General features: G+C 43.8%; 7 protein-coding genes across 7 annotated transcripts; 2 read left to right on the plus strand and 5 right to left on the minus strand.

The window, feature by feature from the left end:
• Positions 1 to 113: 113 nt before the first annotated feature.
• Positions 114 to 1,343, minus strand: F5Y00DRAFT_274460 (beta-ketoacyl synthase; the record flags this gene model as incomplete). Its single annotated transcript, XM_048013362.1, has 4 exons — positions 114 to 448; positions 604 to 738; positions 823 to 961; positions 1,083 to 1,343. The coding sequence occupies 4 exons, from the start codon at positions 1,341 to 1,343 to the stop codon at positions 114 to 116; spliced, it is 870 nt and encodes a 289-aa protein (XP_047860073.1).
• Positions 1,344 to 2,660: 1,317 nt separating this feature from the next.
• F5Y00DRAFT_266873 (putative multidrug resistance protein fnx1) lies at positions 2,661 to 4,601 on the minus strand (the record flags this gene model as incomplete). The annotated part of the gene is made up of 7 exons (XM_048011993.1): positions 2,661 to 2,968; positions 3,028 to 3,395; positions 3,454 to 3,801; positions 3,854 to 4,060; positions 4,123 to 4,246; positions 4,303 to 4,436; positions 4,489 to 4,601. 7 exons carry the CDS (start codon positions 4,599 to 4,601, stop codon positions 2,661 to 2,663), a joined length of 1,602 nt encoding a protein of 533 aa, XP_047860074.1.
• Positions 4,602 to 6,180: 1,579 nt separating this feature from the next.
• F5Y00DRAFT_249447 (uncharacterized protein) lies at positions 6,181 to 7,824 on the minus strand. The gene is made up of 5 exons (XM_048009594.1): positions 7,526 to 7,824; positions 7,455 to 7,474; positions 7,292 to 7,402; positions 6,848 to 7,233; positions 6,181 to 6,786 (listed from the first exon to the last, which is right to left on the minus strand). The coding sequence occupies exons 1-5, from the start codon at positions 7,752 to 7,754 to the stop codon at positions 6,303 to 6,305; spliced, it is 1,230 nt and encodes a 409-aa protein (XP_047860075.1). The 5' UTR covers positions 7,755 to 7,824; the 3' UTR covers positions 6,181 to 6,302.
• Positions 7,825 to 10,085: 2,261 nt separating this feature from the next.
• Positions 10,086 to 12,127, minus strand: F5Y00DRAFT_266875 (uncharacterized protein; the record flags this gene model as incomplete). The annotated part of the gene is made up of 5 exons (XM_048011994.1): positions 10,086 to 10,924; positions 10,989 to 11,165; positions 11,223 to 11,429; positions 11,484 to 11,938; positions 11,994 to 12,127. The coding sequence occupies 5 exons, from the start codon at positions 12,125 to 12,127 to the stop codon at positions 10,086 to 10,088; spliced, it is 1,812 nt and encodes a 603-aa protein (XP_047860076.1).
• Positions 12,128 to 12,689: 562 nt separating this feature from the next.
• On the plus strand, positions 12,690 to 15,098 carry F5Y00DRAFT_266876 (uncharacterized protein; the record flags this gene model as incomplete). The annotated part of the gene is made up of 4 exons (XM_048011995.1): positions 12,690 to 13,781; positions 13,836 to 14,457; positions 14,533 to 14,886; positions 15,037 to 15,098. The coding sequence occupies 4 exons, from the start codon at positions 12,690 to 12,692 to the stop codon at positions 15,096 to 15,098; spliced, it is 2,130 nt and encodes a 709-aa protein (XP_047860077.1).
• A 1,389-nt stretch (positions 15,099 to 16,487) lies between these two features.
• On the plus strand, positions 16,488 to 18,052 carry F5Y00DRAFT_249448 (calcium-dependent phosphotriesterase). The gene is made up of 3 exons (XM_048009595.1): positions 16,488 to 16,559; positions 16,615 to 16,845; positions 16,969 to 18,052. The coding sequence occupies exons 1-3, from the start codon at positions 16,539 to 16,541 to the stop codon at positions 17,929 to 17,931; spliced, it is 1,215 nt and encodes a 404-aa protein (XP_047860078.1). The 5' UTR covers positions 16,488 to 16,538; the 3' UTR covers positions 17,932 to 18,052.
• A 109-nt stretch (positions 18,053 to 18,161) lies between these two features.
• On the minus strand, positions 18,162 to 19,417 carry F5Y00DRAFT_249450 (uncharacterized protein). Its single transcript, XM_048009596.1, has 3 exons — positions 19,287 to 19,417; positions 18,585 to 19,216; positions 18,162 to 18,522 (listed from the first exon to the last, which is right to left on the minus strand). The coding sequence occupies exons 2-3, from the start codon at positions 19,071 to 19,073 to the stop codon at positions 18,214 to 18,216; spliced, it is 798 nt and encodes a 265-aa protein (XP_047860079.1). The 5' UTR covers positions 19,074 to 19,216; positions 19,287 to 19,417; the 3' UTR covers positions 18,162 to 18,213.
• Between the last annotated feature and the right edge of the window lie 144 nt (positions 19,418 to 19,561).

Genomic DNA, 19,561 nt, shown 5'->3' on the forward strand with positions numbered 1-19,561 from the left:
CATGTTAATAGGTACCTAAGAAATACAATCTTTGCCTTTCTGATTTGTTATGGCGAATGGAAACATCAAGAAATAGTATCTGAATAACATCCTTCCTATTAGAGCCTTACAGCTCAAGTCCATGATCGTATCTTCTCTGCCGCAGCTTGTCCTAACATCATAGCTGTGGCGCCACCCAAAATTTCAAAGACAGCCAAGTCAACTTTGAGTGTCTTAATGAACCAGTTCCGTAGCTCTATGGCGATGAGGGAATCTACTCCGTAATTATGTAGGGGTTGATTTAGATCAAGGCTTTCCCGCGGCATGGAGAAGATCGCTACAAGTTTCATCGCTAGACCGTTTGCCAAAATATCTGCTGCCTCGCTCAGTGATCCCGAAGCGGCTACTTTCTCGACCAACTTGGAACCGTTATCGATCATAGCGTCAGCATCGGTAGAAATAGGAGCAGCTGTGGTCATCTATTGAAGAGTTGCGAACATTGGTTCATATGTCCAATTTGACAGGCTAAATCCAAGGCTACTAGGCTACTTGATCAAGCAGTGTCAACGGTAATGGTAGGGCTAGTCAAGTTGAAAAAGGTGCTGATCCTATTGGATGACATACTACCTGCTATTCTAGTAACGGCGTATTTGGGCAAGTTGTCCGGGTCCTTTGCACAGATCGGAGCAGAGTTTGTAGTGAAGCAGCCGATGTGCACAGACGTGTCCGAGCCGTTGATGATCTCTATCGGAACCCCGGCTAAGAGGTACTTAACGTTAGCAAGACAATAATATATAACATGGGCCTGAACAACATATCAGAGTATGTATAAATGTATCATACCATTCTCGAGAGCGCGGTTAGTAGTTTCTAGAAGTATTCTTTGCTGAGTATCCATTGCTGCTGCTTCCGCGGACGTCATCATAAAGAATCGAGCATCAGATGAACCAATGTCCCTTCGTATAAACGAGGTTTTCTGGGGCTAAATCTGTATGAGGGTCACTATGCCGAGGGCCCCTTGCATCATATCATATCATGGGTGGGATACGTGGCCAATATTAAATATAAAATTTTAGGGGCGTAAAAAATAACGCGTTACTTACGGTTCCTGTCCCATCATTACCGCCATCGTGATGTCTAAAACTACAAAGACGTTCTAGAGGAAACTCGGAGGCTACACATTTACCAGACATCAAAATATCCCAGAACGATTCCGTAGAGTCGACCTCTGGTAGTAGGAAGGAGAGGCCGATAATAGCAATGGCACATCGTCTACGGCGGGTGGACGAGCTCGGCGAGTGATGACCATGAGCCGTTGTACTATTGGTCCTAGGAGAACTGAATCGTCTAGATGTTGGACTCATTGGAATACCGGGAGTTTGGGATTTAGCTTAGAATTGGGTAATATTGCCTATACCATGTAGCAGTTACCGGGGTAAGGGATTGGAGACGGGAAGGTGTTTACCGAAATACGGGCATCAAGAGAAGGCGGCAGTGTATGTGATTGGCGTAGTATGAACGACAAGCAGAACTCATATGACATACACTGCCCACCATCATCACCACCATCTTCCAATATATCGGCCATGTTATATTACAACCGTAGTATTTCATATGCATAAATGATTGCAACCATAGGAGGTAGGCTTTTGTGTTACACGGTTATCATTTACATGTGTATTTACCTACGTATAATACTGAATGTTGGTGTTTTTTAGAAGTATTAAGAATCTTTCTTTTCTCCATCACATAAGTTATTGTATGTTTAAAGCCTTATTGAACTTGATGTTGAGAAAGATGTAGATTTCTAAAATGGAGTCCTGCCCCAGGAGATCCAAGATAGCCCCTCACACAGTGCGTTTTGTCCCATTGTTGGTATTAGAAACTGTTTTTGCACTGTCTTCCCTGTCTTCAGGATAGGAATGGGTTTTATGCGTATAACTGATCAATTATGCGGTATTATATAATATTATACCGTATTATACGCTAGTGATATTATATTTTTCCCATCCCTACTCCAGGATGTGAGACCAAGCAAATCGAAACTTGGGGCTCAGCTCACTTTTTGCAACATCCTGGTCCCAACGTACTTAATCTTTCTCACATAGGAAATGTGGAAATGTAAAAAATAGGTAGGTAGTGATAGGTAACGGCATGCCAATTCTTAAATTCTTATACGCTATTCCTATCAGGCTAGGCATTTAGATAAAAATGCAGTTTTTATGTCTGCACAGGTCGGAAACCAATTCGTAGGTGAGCCAGTACTCAATAATATCATTTCGTGGCATGCTTGTTAAGCAGCTCCTTAGATTTTTGAGACTTAGACTGGCGAGTCTTTAAGAGGTTTACGAAGCTTCGAGTTTAGACCCCACACGACTAATCTATTTATAAAACCGCCCTTCGTTACGAGTTGGGGGATCACCATACGTACGAGTTCGTGGAGGGCGTCTTACCAAGCATAGGGGCTCCCGAACTCGACGGGATGGTTTCCTCAAAGACCAAATTCTTCTTGCATATAGATCTAAATCATAAAGAGAGCTATATAACTATACTATCAGCATTTCCAAACAGAATATTACATCATCAATGCAAGTTTAAAGTAATAAATGGAACAACCAGATTCGTGATCCGTGATATTGCCTCAGGTAACCGACGTTTGGATATCTCAAAGACACTCGAGATCATTCAACCCTAATCGGATTCCTTCGCCACATCAACGCTATACTAAGCACAGATGCAACTGCGAATCCAAGTACAACATGCATTTCGAGATTAAAGCCTTTGACAAATGTACTTCTAATACTAGGTTGTAACTGCTTTGGAAGTTCGTAGATAGAAGCCGTCGATTGAAAGATTCGGTCAATTTGAGAAGACGTCAGCGAGCTGGACAATTGATCTTTTACCCACCCATTACCCACCGCAGTGGTAATGGGGACTACAAAAGCGCTGCCGATGAAGCGAAATTGAGTTCCAGCTGCAGATGCGACCGCTGTTTTAATCGTTAGCTACATTGCCGTCGTGTTGATACTTCATGAATAATCTACTTACCTAAATCCCTTTTTTCTGTCACATAGGGTGTTAGCAATGATACTATCCCTATACCCATGCCCATTCCCAGACCGGTCAGGATTTCGAGCCCATACAAAGGGGACCAGTCCGGATTGTCTGCAGGACCTCGAGATATAAAGATAAGCCCTAGTATTTGCAAGATCGACGCAGCGAGGGCCGAGTACAATGGGGGGACTCGTCGTTTTTTGGAGATTGACGCAGTAAGGATAACACCAAGAGGACCGCATAGTACAAAAGGCAGTAACCTGACACCAGTTTGCAGCGGACTGGCTCCTACTGATGTCTGGTATCGAATGGGAAGTTGAATGATACATGTTATACTGACTGATCCGGTCATAAAGGAGTTTCTTTGGCGATATCGTTAATAATGCTTTGGCAACTGGAAGTAAAGATGCGATGACTTACACCAGAAGACCCATCATCTCTCGATTTTGACAGAACCGCCAAGGGAAGACTGGCTCTACTGAACTCCCAGGGAGGGTAAAGTACCATTGACTAGCAAAGAATGCCACCCATACGACAGCGGAAACACAAATCGGAACAATTACGGTAGCAGATGCCCAGTATAGCAGTGAGGCAGCTTGTTCAAGCCCGCTGATAAGTAAGGCCAATGCTGTAAGCATGAAAAATGCCCCTGTGAAATCGAGGGTCCGAAATTTGAGTTGTGGCTTTCTTCGTAGGAGTCCTTGATACGGGTAGTCATTCGGAACCACGAATAATACCACAATAGCCGCAACAACCCCTGATGGGACACTCAATAAATGTCAATATCCGATGTGCTTCAAGCAGGATTGGCTGAACTTACTTAAGGAGGAATACCCATCGCCATGTTGATCCTTGAGATATCAAGCCGCCAAAAATAGGGCCCAAAGCGTTTCCAAGCGCAGCCGCGCCAGCTGAGACAGACGTGATTTGGGCGAGCTTTTCAGGTGGCTTTAACTCGTAGAGCATGACGATGGCTACTGCATAAACACCCCCGGCTCCTAGGCCTTGAAATGCGCGACAGACTATTCTACATGAACGTTAAATAGGAAATAGGAGAAGGAATTAAGCAATAAGTAAAGGAGAACTGACAGTTGAACCATAGTCTGAGATGCACCACATCCTCCAGCAAACGCGCTGAAGGTGATTAGAGAGGCTACATAGGCTTGTTTACGCCCTATGTGGTCGCTAATTTTCGCCCAAATTACTAGACCAGCTAGCATTCTAGTTAAGTGACAACGTATTTCATGGATAGGAAGTCATGCCTCTTACAAGTATAAGTTATCAAATAAGCCGTGACAACCCAGCTCGCCTTTACGAAGTCGTTGAGATCGTTGGTAATGGAAACGAGAGCGGTGCCGACAATGGTGAGTTCAAGGTTGACGAGGAAGAGTGCAAACCCTAGCCTTTATCCGAGTTAACGAATGACTCCCCTGGAACAAGTTTCTAAGGACATACGCTGCCATTATAGTGCGAGACTTCCATCCCGTTATATAATTAAACCCATTCTCGCCTTGGCCATGTATGGGGGCTTCATTTCCGCTCTGTGTTCCGTTGGTTAATTCTTCCATTGCAACTTTGGAACCGGGTTCAATCGAAATAGTACTAGAATCCATCATAAGAATTATGAATCGTAAGAATTATGAAAAGGGTCTAGTAAAGCTAAACTGAGTTGATTATGGGATAACTACCCGGACTGAAACTTCTACCTATATAAAGATAAAGGTGTTTAAGTCAGAACAACGGAAAAGGTGGTAAGGGAAAACGGATTTTGTCTTTTAAAAATCTATTTACAGTGAGTGACGTAGAAAGATAATGGACAGTAGGTAGAAAGGTCCCTTGCGTTGACTATCTAGTTGGTCTAGTAGTGAACCGGCAACCAACAGGCAAAGGATCCAAAGCCTCGGTTACGATCCCCCCCATCACAAGACTTCTGGGACGTGACATTCTAAGGCGTCAATTTTTGGTTCCAACATTATTTAAAGCATTAATTGGATCAATATAGGATGGATTCTTAGGCTGACCATACATCCTATACTTTAACGTACTCACTTAAAACGCTAGATTATATCCAGGCCTGAATGAAATAGTGTCAAGATCACTTTTATACCTAGGTATGGTTTATCTTACTAGGAGTTTCAATTAACCATTACCTATTCCGATCTTCACAGTAAGTCAGAAGTACGGAAGATCCCTATTACGTTCAAGAAACCCGAGAGTTTCCCCAACGCATTAACAAGACCATATGTTTCTAAATGGAGGACTCGTTATTCTACGGAATAAAAAGTTGTTTTAGTTTCGATAGCAGTGAACTGTTTTAATAGACAGGGTTGATAAAGAAAGTTAAGTTAGACATATATAGGTACCTACTTGTTCCTAAGGTAGGTACTTAACGCCTTTTACTCATGCTTCTATCTTACTAAATCATAAATAGGGGTAAAAGAATCGAGTGTTTGATATTTACTTATTTTGTAATTGTTATCTCATAGAGTCTCTCGTATACTAGTGAAATAGACGATTATTGATGATTACTACTTGGTATTTTGCAAAGTACTTGGGAGCATTCATGTTGGGGGAAATCTTTCCTAAGAGGTGTGACGGACCTCCAACAAGAGGGTCACGTGAAAGTCACGGGACCCAGAAAGTGAATCATGAATAGGGGAACTCGTTCTCATCGATTCATGATTCATTCAGAATATATGGAAGATAGAATGAATATAAGAAGGGAGGATCTCCTTGTGTATATAGTCATTTATTCTACAGTTATCAATTTTAAGTCTAGTATCTAACCCATACTCAGAGGAAGGACTCCAAGCCTTCCTGACGAACACCTCAGTATTAGTTATTTTACCACCTTGACTCGTATTTTTACTGTTTACCTAAAATAAAGACTCAACCAGCACTATACTTTAACGTACCTAAGTATAGGTTCGTCACAAGAGGGTCAAGTACAACCATATATAATGGGATTTACTCACTGTAGAGTGTTGCTCTAAAATGCGTGGTTGTGCGTTTATCCCAGGAGGCTGACGGCACGATGAAGCACCAAGTGAATAATTTACCATAGTTATGGGACTAGTAAATACAAAAGAAATTCGTAATAAGTATCACTTTCCGATCTTAACTTAGTAAGAGATGGTATTAAGCGGCCGAGATATGATATAGATATATCCTAAAAAACTGTTCACTACAACTCAAAAGACCACATAGAACCCATTAAATTTTATAGTCCTCCCTTAAGAGTAACGTGAAGATCAGGGCGTCTTTTTTTATTATACTCGATTCTCCTGGACGCTGGAAAGCCATGAACTCTGTTTACCCCGTTGGTCTGTTACAAAATCGGCATCACGACTTTCTGTTACCAGAATGTCAGTGGTACAGACGATTCCATATTGCTGATCTGTAGGTCTGGCGGCCTCGAATTTGCCTAAATCCGTAGAGTTTGACTCGTCAATATGGCGGTATTGGCGGGGATCCGATCCGAGCCCTGTAGGCGCCCATATATCTTCACTCTTTCTTGCAGAGCGCCTAACCCAGTGGAATATAGGTGAGCTTGCCCAAGAGCTAACTGTAGAAGCCCACTTGAGTTTAAGACCTCGGAATAGCTTTGGTATCACGGGTGCGCAGAAAATCATTGTACCGCATGTCGATTCGGCAATGGCCCAAAGCGCCACTGCGGAGTAATGATAAGTCAAGTCATTTGACTCGACCCAGTTAATTATGGCCGCGAAAAGGCCTACTGCGGCAATACAGGCACTGTGTTGTTTTACTCTATTAGCATGTCTGACTTCGTGAAGCTCAAGTACACCGAACCCACAAGATACCAATGGCAAAAACCGCAGAAAGGCCGAACTTTTTAGCCTTCGACATTTTCAATTTCCAAATGATTCTCTGTGGTAGTATCAAAATTGCAATGTCGAGTATGACGTTAGTGGCGGTGGCAGCAATATGAATGGCTTTTATGTCGATGCAGGTTCCCGTCAGAGTTTTGTCCCAAATCCTTCGGTAAGGAGTGCAGGATAAATTCAGCGCAATTATAAGGGAGGCGTAAAATAAAGGAGTAAAGATAAGCAAGATTTTGCAACTCCGATGGAAAATGGTCCGTGTATTTGCGGCGGAGAATATGTGAATCCATTCAAGAAGGATAGCCGACTTCATCATCGCGGTGCTGGCAGCCCAGAAGCACATACCCATAAAGATGACCTGAGAGCCTTTAGTATACCTCAGGGAACAGCCACAAATCGTATACATCGAACCGTACCTTGAGATATTCAGCTATATCCCTTCCGCGAAAATCCCACTGGTGTATAAAGATTCCCGTAGCTCCAAAGATCCGGCGCAGGGACCCCACGGCTGTCATCACCCAGAATGGCTACAATCTAGTCAATTATGCTCAGTAAACGGGGGGTTTGTTCGGGCCTTACGTATGCCAAAATCATCAAATCTGTCGGTTTTCAATTAGCGTCGCCTAACCCTACATGTAAACGGCACTCACAGTCTCCAATATATTGCTGTCTCATCTTAAAAAATCTTATATATATTCTACACCCCAGGAAGATTGATCCTACTACCAAGCAGAGGAAGATTGAAACTAGAGATACGGTGTTCTCGTTCACTGGGTGCTCGAAGTTCGGAGTAACACCGTCTGGTGGCTTCAGTGCGGGTTCATCCAGGGCAACCTCAAGCTCGGCAGGTGATAAGTGAGAAAAGTCAAGATCTGACATCTTGGTCTTGCAAATAGGATGCACAATAAAATATTATTTTTGAACAGAAGTGAAAAGGAGAATATGCAAGAGGTGGGTCTTGTTTAAGAGTAAGGTCTGATGATCGGGTATGTCTCGTGGTATATATTGGTTGCCAACACAGTCGTGCCATCAGTGGTAAGGGTGGCGGGACTCTGCGATGTCAGGCTGGTTACCTGTAGGCTGAGTTGATCGGCAGCTGGTAATGCGTATTGGCGACGCACACTGGTACAGATATAAACCTTGGGTTACATCCAAGTATCCAACATGGACTACTGAACTCACTATCTACCTTCTAGGTAGGCCAGGTAGGCATCTGTCTCAGTATGACGACTTTCGACAAATCGTATCCACCCCATACATATTATATGGTATTTTAACAAGAGTGGGATTTATAATACTTGATTGTTGGTTATTGATCTTCCTATTTAATTCCAGGCCTTTGTTCTTCATGCATCATTACACTAAGTACCTACCCAAGTAAGTTCAAAGGAATATAGCATACATTTCTAGCCAATGAAATCGGCAATATGTCGCCAAACAGCAAGTTCAAACATACCTAGGTTAGTAAAGTGTTTAACAAATCGGCTCTTTACTCCAACATCTTAAATATATTAACCTCGCAAGTGGAGTTGGGAAGTTTACAATGGATACTACGTAGATGGCTGCCCGTTAGTCCTGTTTACCGCCCAAGTTCATTTAATTGCCAGTGTTGGTTACAGTACCGCTCACTCTGCATGGACTCACATGTGCTAGCCAGTGAGAACGCGTACTTCGCACACACCTCCTAAGGCACAGAAAAAAATATTCGCGGCTTTTCATTGCATAGATTAACCGCGGGCCGGACCTAGCTTATTCTTAGACCGAATATCAAAACCTTCTAAGATATCTCCTTGTCATAGATTTTATGAGACTTTGCGCACAGACCATTCCTGATCTTTTTCCCTATTGGTAAGAGGCTCAACTAACGTCAGGAAGAGAAAGCGCTAATATTCCTCCCACAGCGCTTATGGTGCTCACAAGAAAATCACCCAAATGGTGAAATTATGGTAGGTTTCAAAACCCTAGACTTATGGATAGTCCCATGAATTCACTTATATCATTATCTTGCGTACGTCCTTGGGCTACCGTGTGTTGCGCATAGATATACGGTAGCCCTGCAGTTGTGCGATATCTGAGCCTTTGTCAGGATTACAGGTACCTACGTACAATACATGATCTAACACTTGGTCTTCTAAACTCCTTAACACATGACTCTACCCCTTTTCCCTACATACTTTTCATAGTAGTATTAAATTAATGATACGAAGTCATCAGACATTAATATATATATTGCTTTAAATAGAAATACCTAGAGGAATTAAACAAGTATGAATACTTTGTTCGCCTTTTGAAACACGATAACCGAATATGGCGGCATTTTTACGATCCCTCCGAGTTTCGCCCCCACTTTCGGCCCCAACTCGACCCCGCCCCCGCGCCGCAGGCCCCGCATTTCTCTCCCGTCATACACACCAAGGGATAAACTACCTCCTATTCAATAAGCCTGGATAGCCTTGACGCCATGTTGCCCCGATACTTTTTATTTGAGAACCCGCCCATACACCGAACTCTTTAAAGTCCAAGTCTCGGATGGCACGCACCTATCTAAAGTCTTCGTAAACGACGACAGCCTTATCGGGGAGATCCTCTTTTACTTTACCACTCACACTTATATTAACTACATCTTCGTTATCTTCTTAGAATTTGATATTATAGGATGCGACGTTCTACGTAGCCGGCGCCGCCACGGCTTTTAGTACTAGACAAGTAGTATTTCAGATCTCTCTTCCGAGCCGAAATCGGTCTGGCTTGTAGAACCGCTGCGCCCCCTTATTGCTGTACATCGCATGCTATCGAAGTCAGGAGAAGAATAAGGCACACCCACGTTTGTGGACGTAGTAGTCGGGCATATAAGGCACGCTTCAGACTCTCAAAGGCGGTAAAATTAATTGTTACCTAGTTCCAATAACCCCTTTTCAAGATTCTATCCTCGCTTACATTTTTACACCATCCTCGCTTTCTCATCCAACAGAAGGTGTCTATTGGCTGCGAGATACGGATCGACCTATTACTACGCGGTGAACTCTAAGCGAGACTCAGAATATTATATCACATATTTAAGGCGTAATTGCTCGCTAGTAATTACGACGTCGTTTTTGCTATAGATTACGTATATCTATATAATATAGGTATTGTGTACTAAAATCCCAAGAATTTCTAATCTAAAGTGCAATGCTTGTTCGCACATCCAAACCGAGGGTTCGGACATCATCATGTCGTTATCCTATGTATCTTTCTCCCGTATGCCTGAAGCCACTCTGAGCCCCTTCGTAAGGTAGGTATCGCGTATGGTGAGAACTTTGCCGATGTGATTAGTACTTGAACCCTTGATATCCGAAAGCTGAGGCTTTGTAGTCGTGGAATGAGATGTTCTAGGACACTAAAACCTATCTCTGACACGCATAGATCCAACCTATCAATTACAATCAAGACAACACGGCCTTGGGACTCTGGTGCGGTCTCAATCAGCCGGAGGATATCCTCCAGTAACTGCCAGGCTAAGTTCCCCGAGTTTGGACTGGTTTTAGTTCCAACTTCGCTGAAACGGGTTTTAGAGAAGCGACCCGGTCTCTTCATAACAACCAACGCATGGGTTTCTAGTAGCTGCATCACTAATCCCTTGATAAGAAGGGTAGGGGAATACCGCCGCCCCCTGCCTCGCTTACAAAAGGCATATACCGTATCGAAGTTGCTGAACTGGTTGGAATAGGAGATCATATCGACGCAGAAAGAGGACACCCAGCACACATTGCGCCGACCTAGATCCCCTGAAATCCACATCAAAGGGCGAGAACCTTTCGATGTAGCTAAACGGGACGTAGCAAATGCTCCAAACCCACGTAAATGCCTGGGCCAGCGGTCCTTTGGCGACACAAAAACTCGCTCCCTTTCATTGAAACCTAACTCATCTGAGGGCTCATATGGTCCATCAAAGATATCGGACCGCAAGTTTTGCACGTGTAACCCAGTCTGAAAGATTGAGTGATCATAAATCATGCGAAGTTGTTGGCTCATATCAGGCGTCAGTGATTCATTCAGTAGACTCAATTCTGTATCTCGAACCTTTAGTTTAATATCGGTTGGTGATTAATGGTTTAATCCTCTAGTACTCACGTTTCATTATTGTTACCGTGTTATCCTTCACACGATTAATCTTGTCATGGGACGAGAAGCTAACCATTACCTGGGCAAAGGTCATCACTCCAGCCATTTCGGCGTAACCATCCCTAATAGCTTTAAGGTGCTTATCGAACTTATCGTTGCCGCCCCCAAGAAACCTGACCATCTTAGCTGCCGCTGTATTAGCTGCGTTTAGACTTAGAATAAAAGGCATCTAAGGAGACATACAGAGAGTCCCGTAGCTTAGATACGAACCACAAGCAACTATAAACCCTACAATGGAGACGAAGAGTTTATTTATTGCCTTTGTCATTTGGATGGACTTGATGTTATCCTGAAGAGCTTTCATCTCTTGTCCGTAGTCGTCAATTTTCTGAAACATGGAGTTTATTTCATCAGTAAGTTTCCCAGCGCTTTCGTAAGCCTTCATGGAACCTGGTCAGTCAATAAGTACTATAGCAGAACCGTGGTTCGATTCGGATTATATACTGCATACCGTAATGAATAGCATAATAGCTTTCACTGCGACCTCGTAATGTGTCTGGAAGGTAGCCTCAGCAGCGAGAAATACTGTTGCTTCCAAAGCTTTCATGCCGCCATAAAGCACCTTCAACACAAAATCAAAGGCGCTATTGATAAGGGGAGTTGCTTCTTTGAGGATGCTATGGATCTTTTTGCGGAAAGGTCCACGTTTTTGATCTTTCTTCCTCCATTGATCCTGAGCTTGGCTTTCTTTTTCGGCGGCCTCCTTCTTTTCGTGTTCCTGTTTCTGTTTAACCTTCTCCAGGTAAGCTCGAAGCATGTTAAGGCTCTTCTCTTGGTCATGGCGGTTTTCGGGAGGTTCGTTCGCACACTTGACCAGCGCTATCAGATCAATGTCGCTTCCTGGGGCTGGCATTTTGATCTCAATATCAGTCACATATAAACCTAGTGATGATAATTCTCTACGTGGTCTTAGTACGGTCGACATCGTTTATTAGGTCTTGGGGTAATACTGACGTACTGCTCTCCAACTCAACATCATCAAACCATTTACGCCGTTCCGCCTCGGGGTCCTTTGCACCTTTCTCTATAAATCCTAGAGTCTTCGATCGGTGCGGATATAAGAGACCACGTAGCCATGGCCTACTCATTTTATCTTTTTTATATGTAGATACTACCAATGCTGGGTTATAACATCAATGGGCGTAGAGCTCGAGGCTATGCTTCCCACAACTTACAAATCGAGGGAAAAATGCGATCCCCATTACTGAAGACGTGACACTACAAGCGGGGTTTTGTTTTCAGTTCGATGAGCCGGAAGGTTTAACCAATAGGTTCAGAACTTGGCCAATTATTTCCATGTCAGGGTGCATGGGAGTTTGATTAAGATTATGTCGGGATTTCCTCTTTAGGTCCTGCAGTACGATGTATCGGCGCCACCAGCGTTGTCGCTTTTTCTTCTCCTTTCTTTTGTAAGGTTGTAGTAGCCTGACTGGATACCAAACCACAATAACTACCACCTATACTAATAGCTCGGCTGATCCAGGGGATAGATAGGTACCTTAGGTATATCATCCAATTACCGATATAGGTTGATAGTCCTTCTGGATAACACAACTTATACAGTACACCGGACTAGTTGAGTCTGGGTAAGTGGTTACATTGATACGCGGATTTTGCTGTGCCTAATCAATATATGCAGTCCAGCAAAAGATGGATTCAAGTCGAAAGGAGCTTGGCAATGTGCTTTCTGTCATCGCAGACCTAACACAGAGGATTGAAACTTTAGAAAAAGCATTTCACGAAAACTCGGTGTCGAGACCAAAAGGTGAGACGGGCGCAGAGAAAGAAGGTGATAAGTCGAAGCAAGAGGTGGATTCGGCTGTACAACAGGATAGTCCTCAAGTTGAGGATAGTGAAGAAACCAAGACCGATCTCTTGAGAAAGTTTGTTGAGTTTCGAAAGGAGGTGCCGGGTGATGACCTAACAACGCAATGGGTATCCGATAGCAAGGCAGACTTGGAGACGGAAGACTCACCTTCGGGAAGGCAATCTTTCCGCTACGATACAACACTGCGTGGGGATCTTATATTCACGGTGTATAAATCAGCGGCCTTGCATGGCATCTTATCCGATCTCTGCCCGCCCGCCCACGAAGGTCAAGTTAAGGTCTTCGACGATCGTCTCGAAATCATCGGTGCGTATCCTCTCCTCCATTGCCGCAATAGGCTCATGGCAATGGAGAAGACGGACGTAGATGAGGATACGAAAGCCGAGTTGGAAGTTATGCGTCAGCTGTACGAGCGGAAGTCCCACCTGATCCGGACGGGGAAGCACCTAGATGAACTGATTAAGAAGCAAAAGATCGACTACGACGGGCTACGGGGTCTGTTCCGCAAAGATCAGTTAGTAGTCTTTCGTGAGCTCCGGGATGAGTGGGCCGTTGCTCGCGTGCGTACGTTTACCATTGACAGTCTTGATGATATCCGCTATAATACGGACGAACTACAGCTGGAATGCGAAGCTATTGACTCTGATGGCAAGAATTACAAAAACCGTCTATACCGCAAAGAGATCGAGAAATTCGTAGGCACAAAGAATATCACAGAACTGGAAGTATATCCATTGCAATTCCACCCTGGTAAAGAATCGCTCATCGAAATATCGATCAAGTCGGGGAAGCGATGGTGCGAGCTACATGCCCAATTAAACGAAAGTGGTCAGCCTGTAGCCAAAGTTATGCAATACGTTGGGTACTGCGAGACATTCATTGAGGGTTCTAATGATGATGGCGTTGGTAGAGAAGTACGCCCTTTTAATTCCTATACCTAGGGGAATATGGCTAATATCGAAACCTAGATTGCCGGAAGAGTCATTGTCGATCCTACGAAGTTTCCCGACCGGTGTATAACGTTTGTGGAACACAACATCGATCCGTTCGGCATCAAGTGTCTTGATGGAGAGACTGAGGTCGATTCGCTGGTCCTATGTCCAGAAAAGGTTCTCGTATATAGCCTCAGCGATAATGAGTGGTATAATGTTGCAATGCGTAAGCTAGAGTTTCCTACCTGGATCCAGAGCGCCTGGAAGCGCTTGGTCAAACCTGAGTCGACGCTTGCCGCAGACTCGATTGATCGCATCCAGCGCCTAGCCAGAGCTCACGCCCACTACAAGCAAGCAAGAGAAATTGACAAAAACCCCAATAATTTCCGAGGGAAAGGGAAGGGGCTGACCTTCCTACTCCACGGGCCTCCTGGAGTTGGAAAGACGATGTTGGCCGAATGTCTTTCCGAGGAACACCAAAGACCACTATATAGAGTGAACTTGGGAATGCTTGTTGCCGACGACAGTTGGGAATCCACAATAGAAGAGATATTCCGGCAAGCACACTTCTGGGATGCCATTCTACTAATCGACGAAGCGGAGGTCGTCATGTCGGAAAGGACCCCTGAAAATATGCGTAGTTCGGCATGGGTCGCGGGTATGTACCTAGTCCTGAGGATATATTAACTATATTCTTCTTCTTCAAAGCACTAATCTTTATTCTTATAACTAGTATTTCTACGCAAGATCGAATACTTCGAAGGTATTCTATTCCTTACCACAAATCAGATCCACATGATAGATCCAGCTTTCATATCCCGTGTTAATCTCGGCATGGCATTTCCGGAACTAGAGTACGAAACGCGCCTGCAGATCTGGAAAAGCATATTTAGTCAGGATGATGATGCTAATGCGGCTATTTGGTTATCTGACTCGAAAGAGACAACATTGAGAAAATGGGCTACTAAACCGCTAAATGGCCGGCAGATCAGGAACGTGATTTATTCTGCACGACTCCTAGGGGATTCAGGAGGTAAAATTACCGAAAACGGCATCGAAGATTGTTTACGAGACGTTATAAATTTTAGTAAGGCCATCCCCAATTTTTCTATGTTGTTCTCATTTTATACTTTGGGAGCGGTCGTTCTTAGTTCGAGAACCCTTCCTATGAATGCTTAGCTAGTCATCGCCGTATTACAGTAGAAAACGAGACGCTGACACTAATCGTGACCTATAGTGGATATGATAGAGAAAAAGAAAAAAGAAAATGACATGAGCTATATGTCTCACTGGTCTTGAGAGGATAAGAATTCTTGTGTGTTTTACTCTCATAAAGTAAATTGCCCGATGTGGCCTCAGAAAACACTTCTATACTCCTCTCCAGACTAGTATGAATATAAGCTTTTCCCCCATTGTTTCGTCAAGACTCAAATAGCCTAAGTTTTGCTCTTACGCCTAGGATTTAATAAATTTATGTGAACTAAGATATCACGATATCACGAGTCTAAACCCGAAAGTTGTTACGTATTGAAGATGATGCTCTGGGTTTCACCTCAGTGGAACCTAGAACGTTGGATAACTACTACTCCAGATAACATCGTGACTCCTGTATCAACCACAACAGCTACAAGGCTTCACAACATATCACTTGTGCCAAACTCAATATTCGTTATTGTGAAGAAATCAGTTATGAATTACCCGGCGTCTCAAAATGAACATTATGGGTAATGGTAGAAAACAATGATGATTAGGTACCTACCTAACGTTACCTAACGTTACCTAAGTAAAGAGCCGAAAGCCAGTGATTTCTTTGCACCACATGATTACGTAACATGCACCTACAACCTCTCATATAAGACATTTATATTATCCCTTGCGTCAAGTTTAACTAAACTATTGACTTCATTGATTACATACTTCTATAAACTAGCTAGTTATTGATTCAGGTTCAATCAGTTTTTATTTGAAAACATCAACAATCTTAATTTAAAGAGCGTAAGTTAGCATAGGTGGCTACCTTGTAACTAAGTATCTTAGGTACCTAACTCAAGATGTACACGTTAATCATATTTCCCTGTTTAAAAGGCGTGTGCGCAACACAAGAACTTCGCTATTTGTCTATGATAACAATCGTTAACTCTTTATCCATCTCTATTACAAAGTTGATGCTACGGTATCGGAAAATACACATCAGTAGCCAATTGACCGGTTATTTGCTAGTAAGCTTCGCCATATGCAAACAGCTCCTTGTCACCGTAGTACGTCTAGTGTATGCGTCTCGCATGCTGTGACTCTGTAGTTTATTTTACCGTTACACTGACTATATCTTTCCCCCTTTCCGCGTTTCTCATCATATGAATGGAGTAGTGCAATCCTTTTGATGGCATTAGATTTTGTCCAACTGTCGGTGTCCGTTATTTATCGGCTCAGGCCAGGACGCATATTCGAATTTGGAGTCATGTGAAGGATTCATAGGATTTCATGATCTGTAAGTATTTCCTGATCCCAATCACCATGGAGACTAAGCGCTGACCCAGGATCATAACCCAATCCAAGCTGCCAAGCTAGTCTCCATACTCGCGTATGCTTACGCATTGCCCTGCCTCTTTCTTGCATGAGAGCTAATCCTTCACATCACTATAAATTTCATATTTAGCTTTCCATCGCTCCCGAGCTCAAACCCTCCATGTTCCATGTTCCATTCTCTCTCAACTGTATATTTCCGTGCACTAGGGTAAGATGGCTTTTAAGACAGCACTTGTAAGTAGAGCCTCTATTCTCTATTAGGGCCTCCCAGAAGGCTAACCTGTCCCAGTTGGTTATAGTCATAGCGGCGCTATCGCCAAGCCTGTATGACTTAGCACAGAAGGTATTGTTAATGTATAACAATGCGCCGGGCCGGTTTTTAAATATAAATAACCTCAAGTCGCCCGAGGTAAAGTTTTCGGACACCATTAAAAGCTGCGAAGATGTCCTACTTGTAGAATCGAAAGGCCTCGCTATCGTTGCTTGTGACTCTGGGCGGGAGGTATGGAATACAGTAATGGTAAGTCTTGTTATTCAATTTAACTACCTACCTATGCACAATATATTTCTCAATCCCAATGTGGATCGTATATGGGAAAGCTTGCAACCACTCATTTAGCCCACACATTCTCAGCTTCAACAGGGCGTCTTCATCCCGGGGTCTATATCCAATGCCGAGTTATACGCCTACAGCTATGTCAATGCTGGCGCCTCCGACACTGATTCATTGACTCGTTTTGAAATTCTGGGATACGAACCTGGTGCGGATTTTCATACGCTAGGTATAGCTTATGACGAAGAAAATTCTACTCTTTTTGTCACAAACCATCGTAAAGAGGGTAGAACCATCGAGTTGTTTAAGCTAGATCTTGATGCATTCACGGCCAGGCATTTCCGAACGATTCGACATCCTCTTTTCCGTAGCCCGAATTCTATAGCTCTCCTCAACAGCCATGAATTTCTTGTTACGAACGACCACCACTTCCTCGCGGAAGATTCTCGCTTCTTTTCCACGGTAGAGACCCTCCTAGGTCTCCCTCTCGCTACTGTCTTACACGTCGACATATCACCCCTTTTGGAGGATCCCGCTACGCCTGCCAAGGTTAATATCGTTGCTCGTCTCCCTTTCGCCAACGGTATCGAAATCGTAAACGACACTACTGTGGCCGTAGCCTCAACTACTAGCACGGCAGTATATTTCTACACTATTACGAAACCAAAGTCAATTAACGCGACTTCGCCCACCCTTACTTATAAATCCAAAGTCAAGTTCCCATTTTGGGTTGACAATATTCAAATCTCAGAAAATGGAACCCTGTTTGCTGCCGGTCATCCCCATCCGCCGACGTTAAGTAAGTATGCCTTTTCCCGCCACGATTGCAGCTCGCCTGAAATACTGGCTGCTGCAGATCCCTCATTCCAGGAGTACTGTAGAACGGCCCAGGCATTTTCCGGGGTCTCTAAGTGGACCGAGTCAGGAGGTGTTGAGCATATTTACTTTAGCGACGAGTATCCTACTAGCTCTACAGCAGTATTCGACTCCAAGAGGAAAGTCGGAATAATCACAGGTTTATATGCTAGTGGGATACTCGTCTGGAGGGAATGAGGTGGCCTATAGAATTTATTGTATCTCAGGGAAATACTAAGTACAGTCCAAGGGTCGGTATATTTTGGGGATTTGACGTTTTAAGGGGTATACTGAAGATATTTAAACCATAAGACAGAACCATTTGCATTTAGGTATTATGAACTTCTATACAAAAGGTACCTCTTTACGGTGACTGCGTTGGCGGGAACCTTAGGCAGTCAGTTGTATTCAATCGGCAACTCACCACCATAGATACACAAATGTATTAAACTAGTTAGCTAAATTTAAGCACGTTATGTATTAATAGAGCCAGCCCCTTGCTCGTTTTCGATGGCTTCGTCGCCCTAGCCTTCCCTCATTATAGCCGCTGCGCGCTAGCTCCTCTTCCTCTTCCTTCTCCACAGCGCACAAGGCTGCCAGCCTATTCTCAAGGTCGGCTCGAGCGTCGGCCCGCTGGAGAACGGACATATTTCTGTATAGTCCTTTCAGGTAACCCATCTCCCAGCTGGCGGCGTCAATTGAGGGGCCTGTTAAAGCGGGGACGGGTGTTGAAACCGGGACCGAGGCGGGTCCTTCTTCCGAGGCGGTCATCGCGTCGGCGGGACGAGACTGGATAGCCGTAAGAGGCCAAGTCAGGGTAAGGGAAAGAAAAAGAATCATAGCACACGTACCGGCCTTTCCACCTCGAAATATCGGTTACCTGGCCCGCTCATGAACAAACGTTGGCATCGTACACCGGTCGTCCATGGCTCTGGCGCATAGCTTGCGCCTTTTGCCTGTCTTCCCCGGCCCCGATCGTTCTTCCACTGGTGTGCTTTCATGCAATGGGCTTGCATCCTACCTTTCGTACAGACGATATACGAGCATGCCCCACAGCGGAGGCCGTCAGTTTGAGGCGGTAGCAAATACGGGATGGCCGGCGTCTCAGGCGGCGGAAACGGAATCGGAAGCGTTTCGATCTCGTCTTTCGTTTGATAGACATCCGGCATAGCTAGAATAGCGTCTGAGATCTCCTTTTTACGCTGTTTGGAAAGGCCTTGATGAATTGGTCGCTTAAAATGCGAGACGATTTCCTCGCCTACACACGCGTAACCGCATTCTTGACAAATCACCACGCGGTACTGGGGTAGATGAATGAACGGCTCGATGTTGACCTCCATTACGGCGGCGATAATACCAGTAGGTATAAGAAGGTATTAGTGCAACAGGATACGGGTTAAAAGTACCTAACCTAATAAGAAAAAAAAATCACAATTCAACGATACGCTATGCTAGGCTATTATGAAAGAAGGTAGAGAAGAACCTGGTATCCCCGTAAGCTATGTACATACTTCAAAAAGGGGAAAAGAAGCGTGAGAAGTTGGCGCACAGACGCTAGAACAAAAAAAGAGGCAACCTGGTAGGTAAAAGCCATACAATAAGGATCGTGCGTCGCTGGCGGTGAGACTACCTTGTAAAAAGCATTTCATCATCTTTCCGAAGGAATATTGTACTCAACCTCTTTTTTTTTTTTTTTTTTTTTTTTTTTTTTTTTTTTTTTTTAAGTTTATTTTTATTTTTAAAAAATTTTAACATTAGGGAACCCCATTAAAAATTGCCGGCAGATATTTATTTAGTATCAACCAAAAAAAAAAAAAAATAAAAATAT

The sequence above is a fragment of the Daldinia vernicosa genome, assembly GCF_022497035.1.
Source record: "Daldinia vernicosa strain CBS 139.73 unplaced genomic scaffold F5Y00scaffold_83, whole genome shotgun sequence".
Classification (NCBI taxonomy): domain Eukaryota; kingdom Fungi; phylum Ascomycota; class Sordariomycetes; order Xylariales; family Hypoxylaceae; genus Daldinia; species Daldinia vernicosa.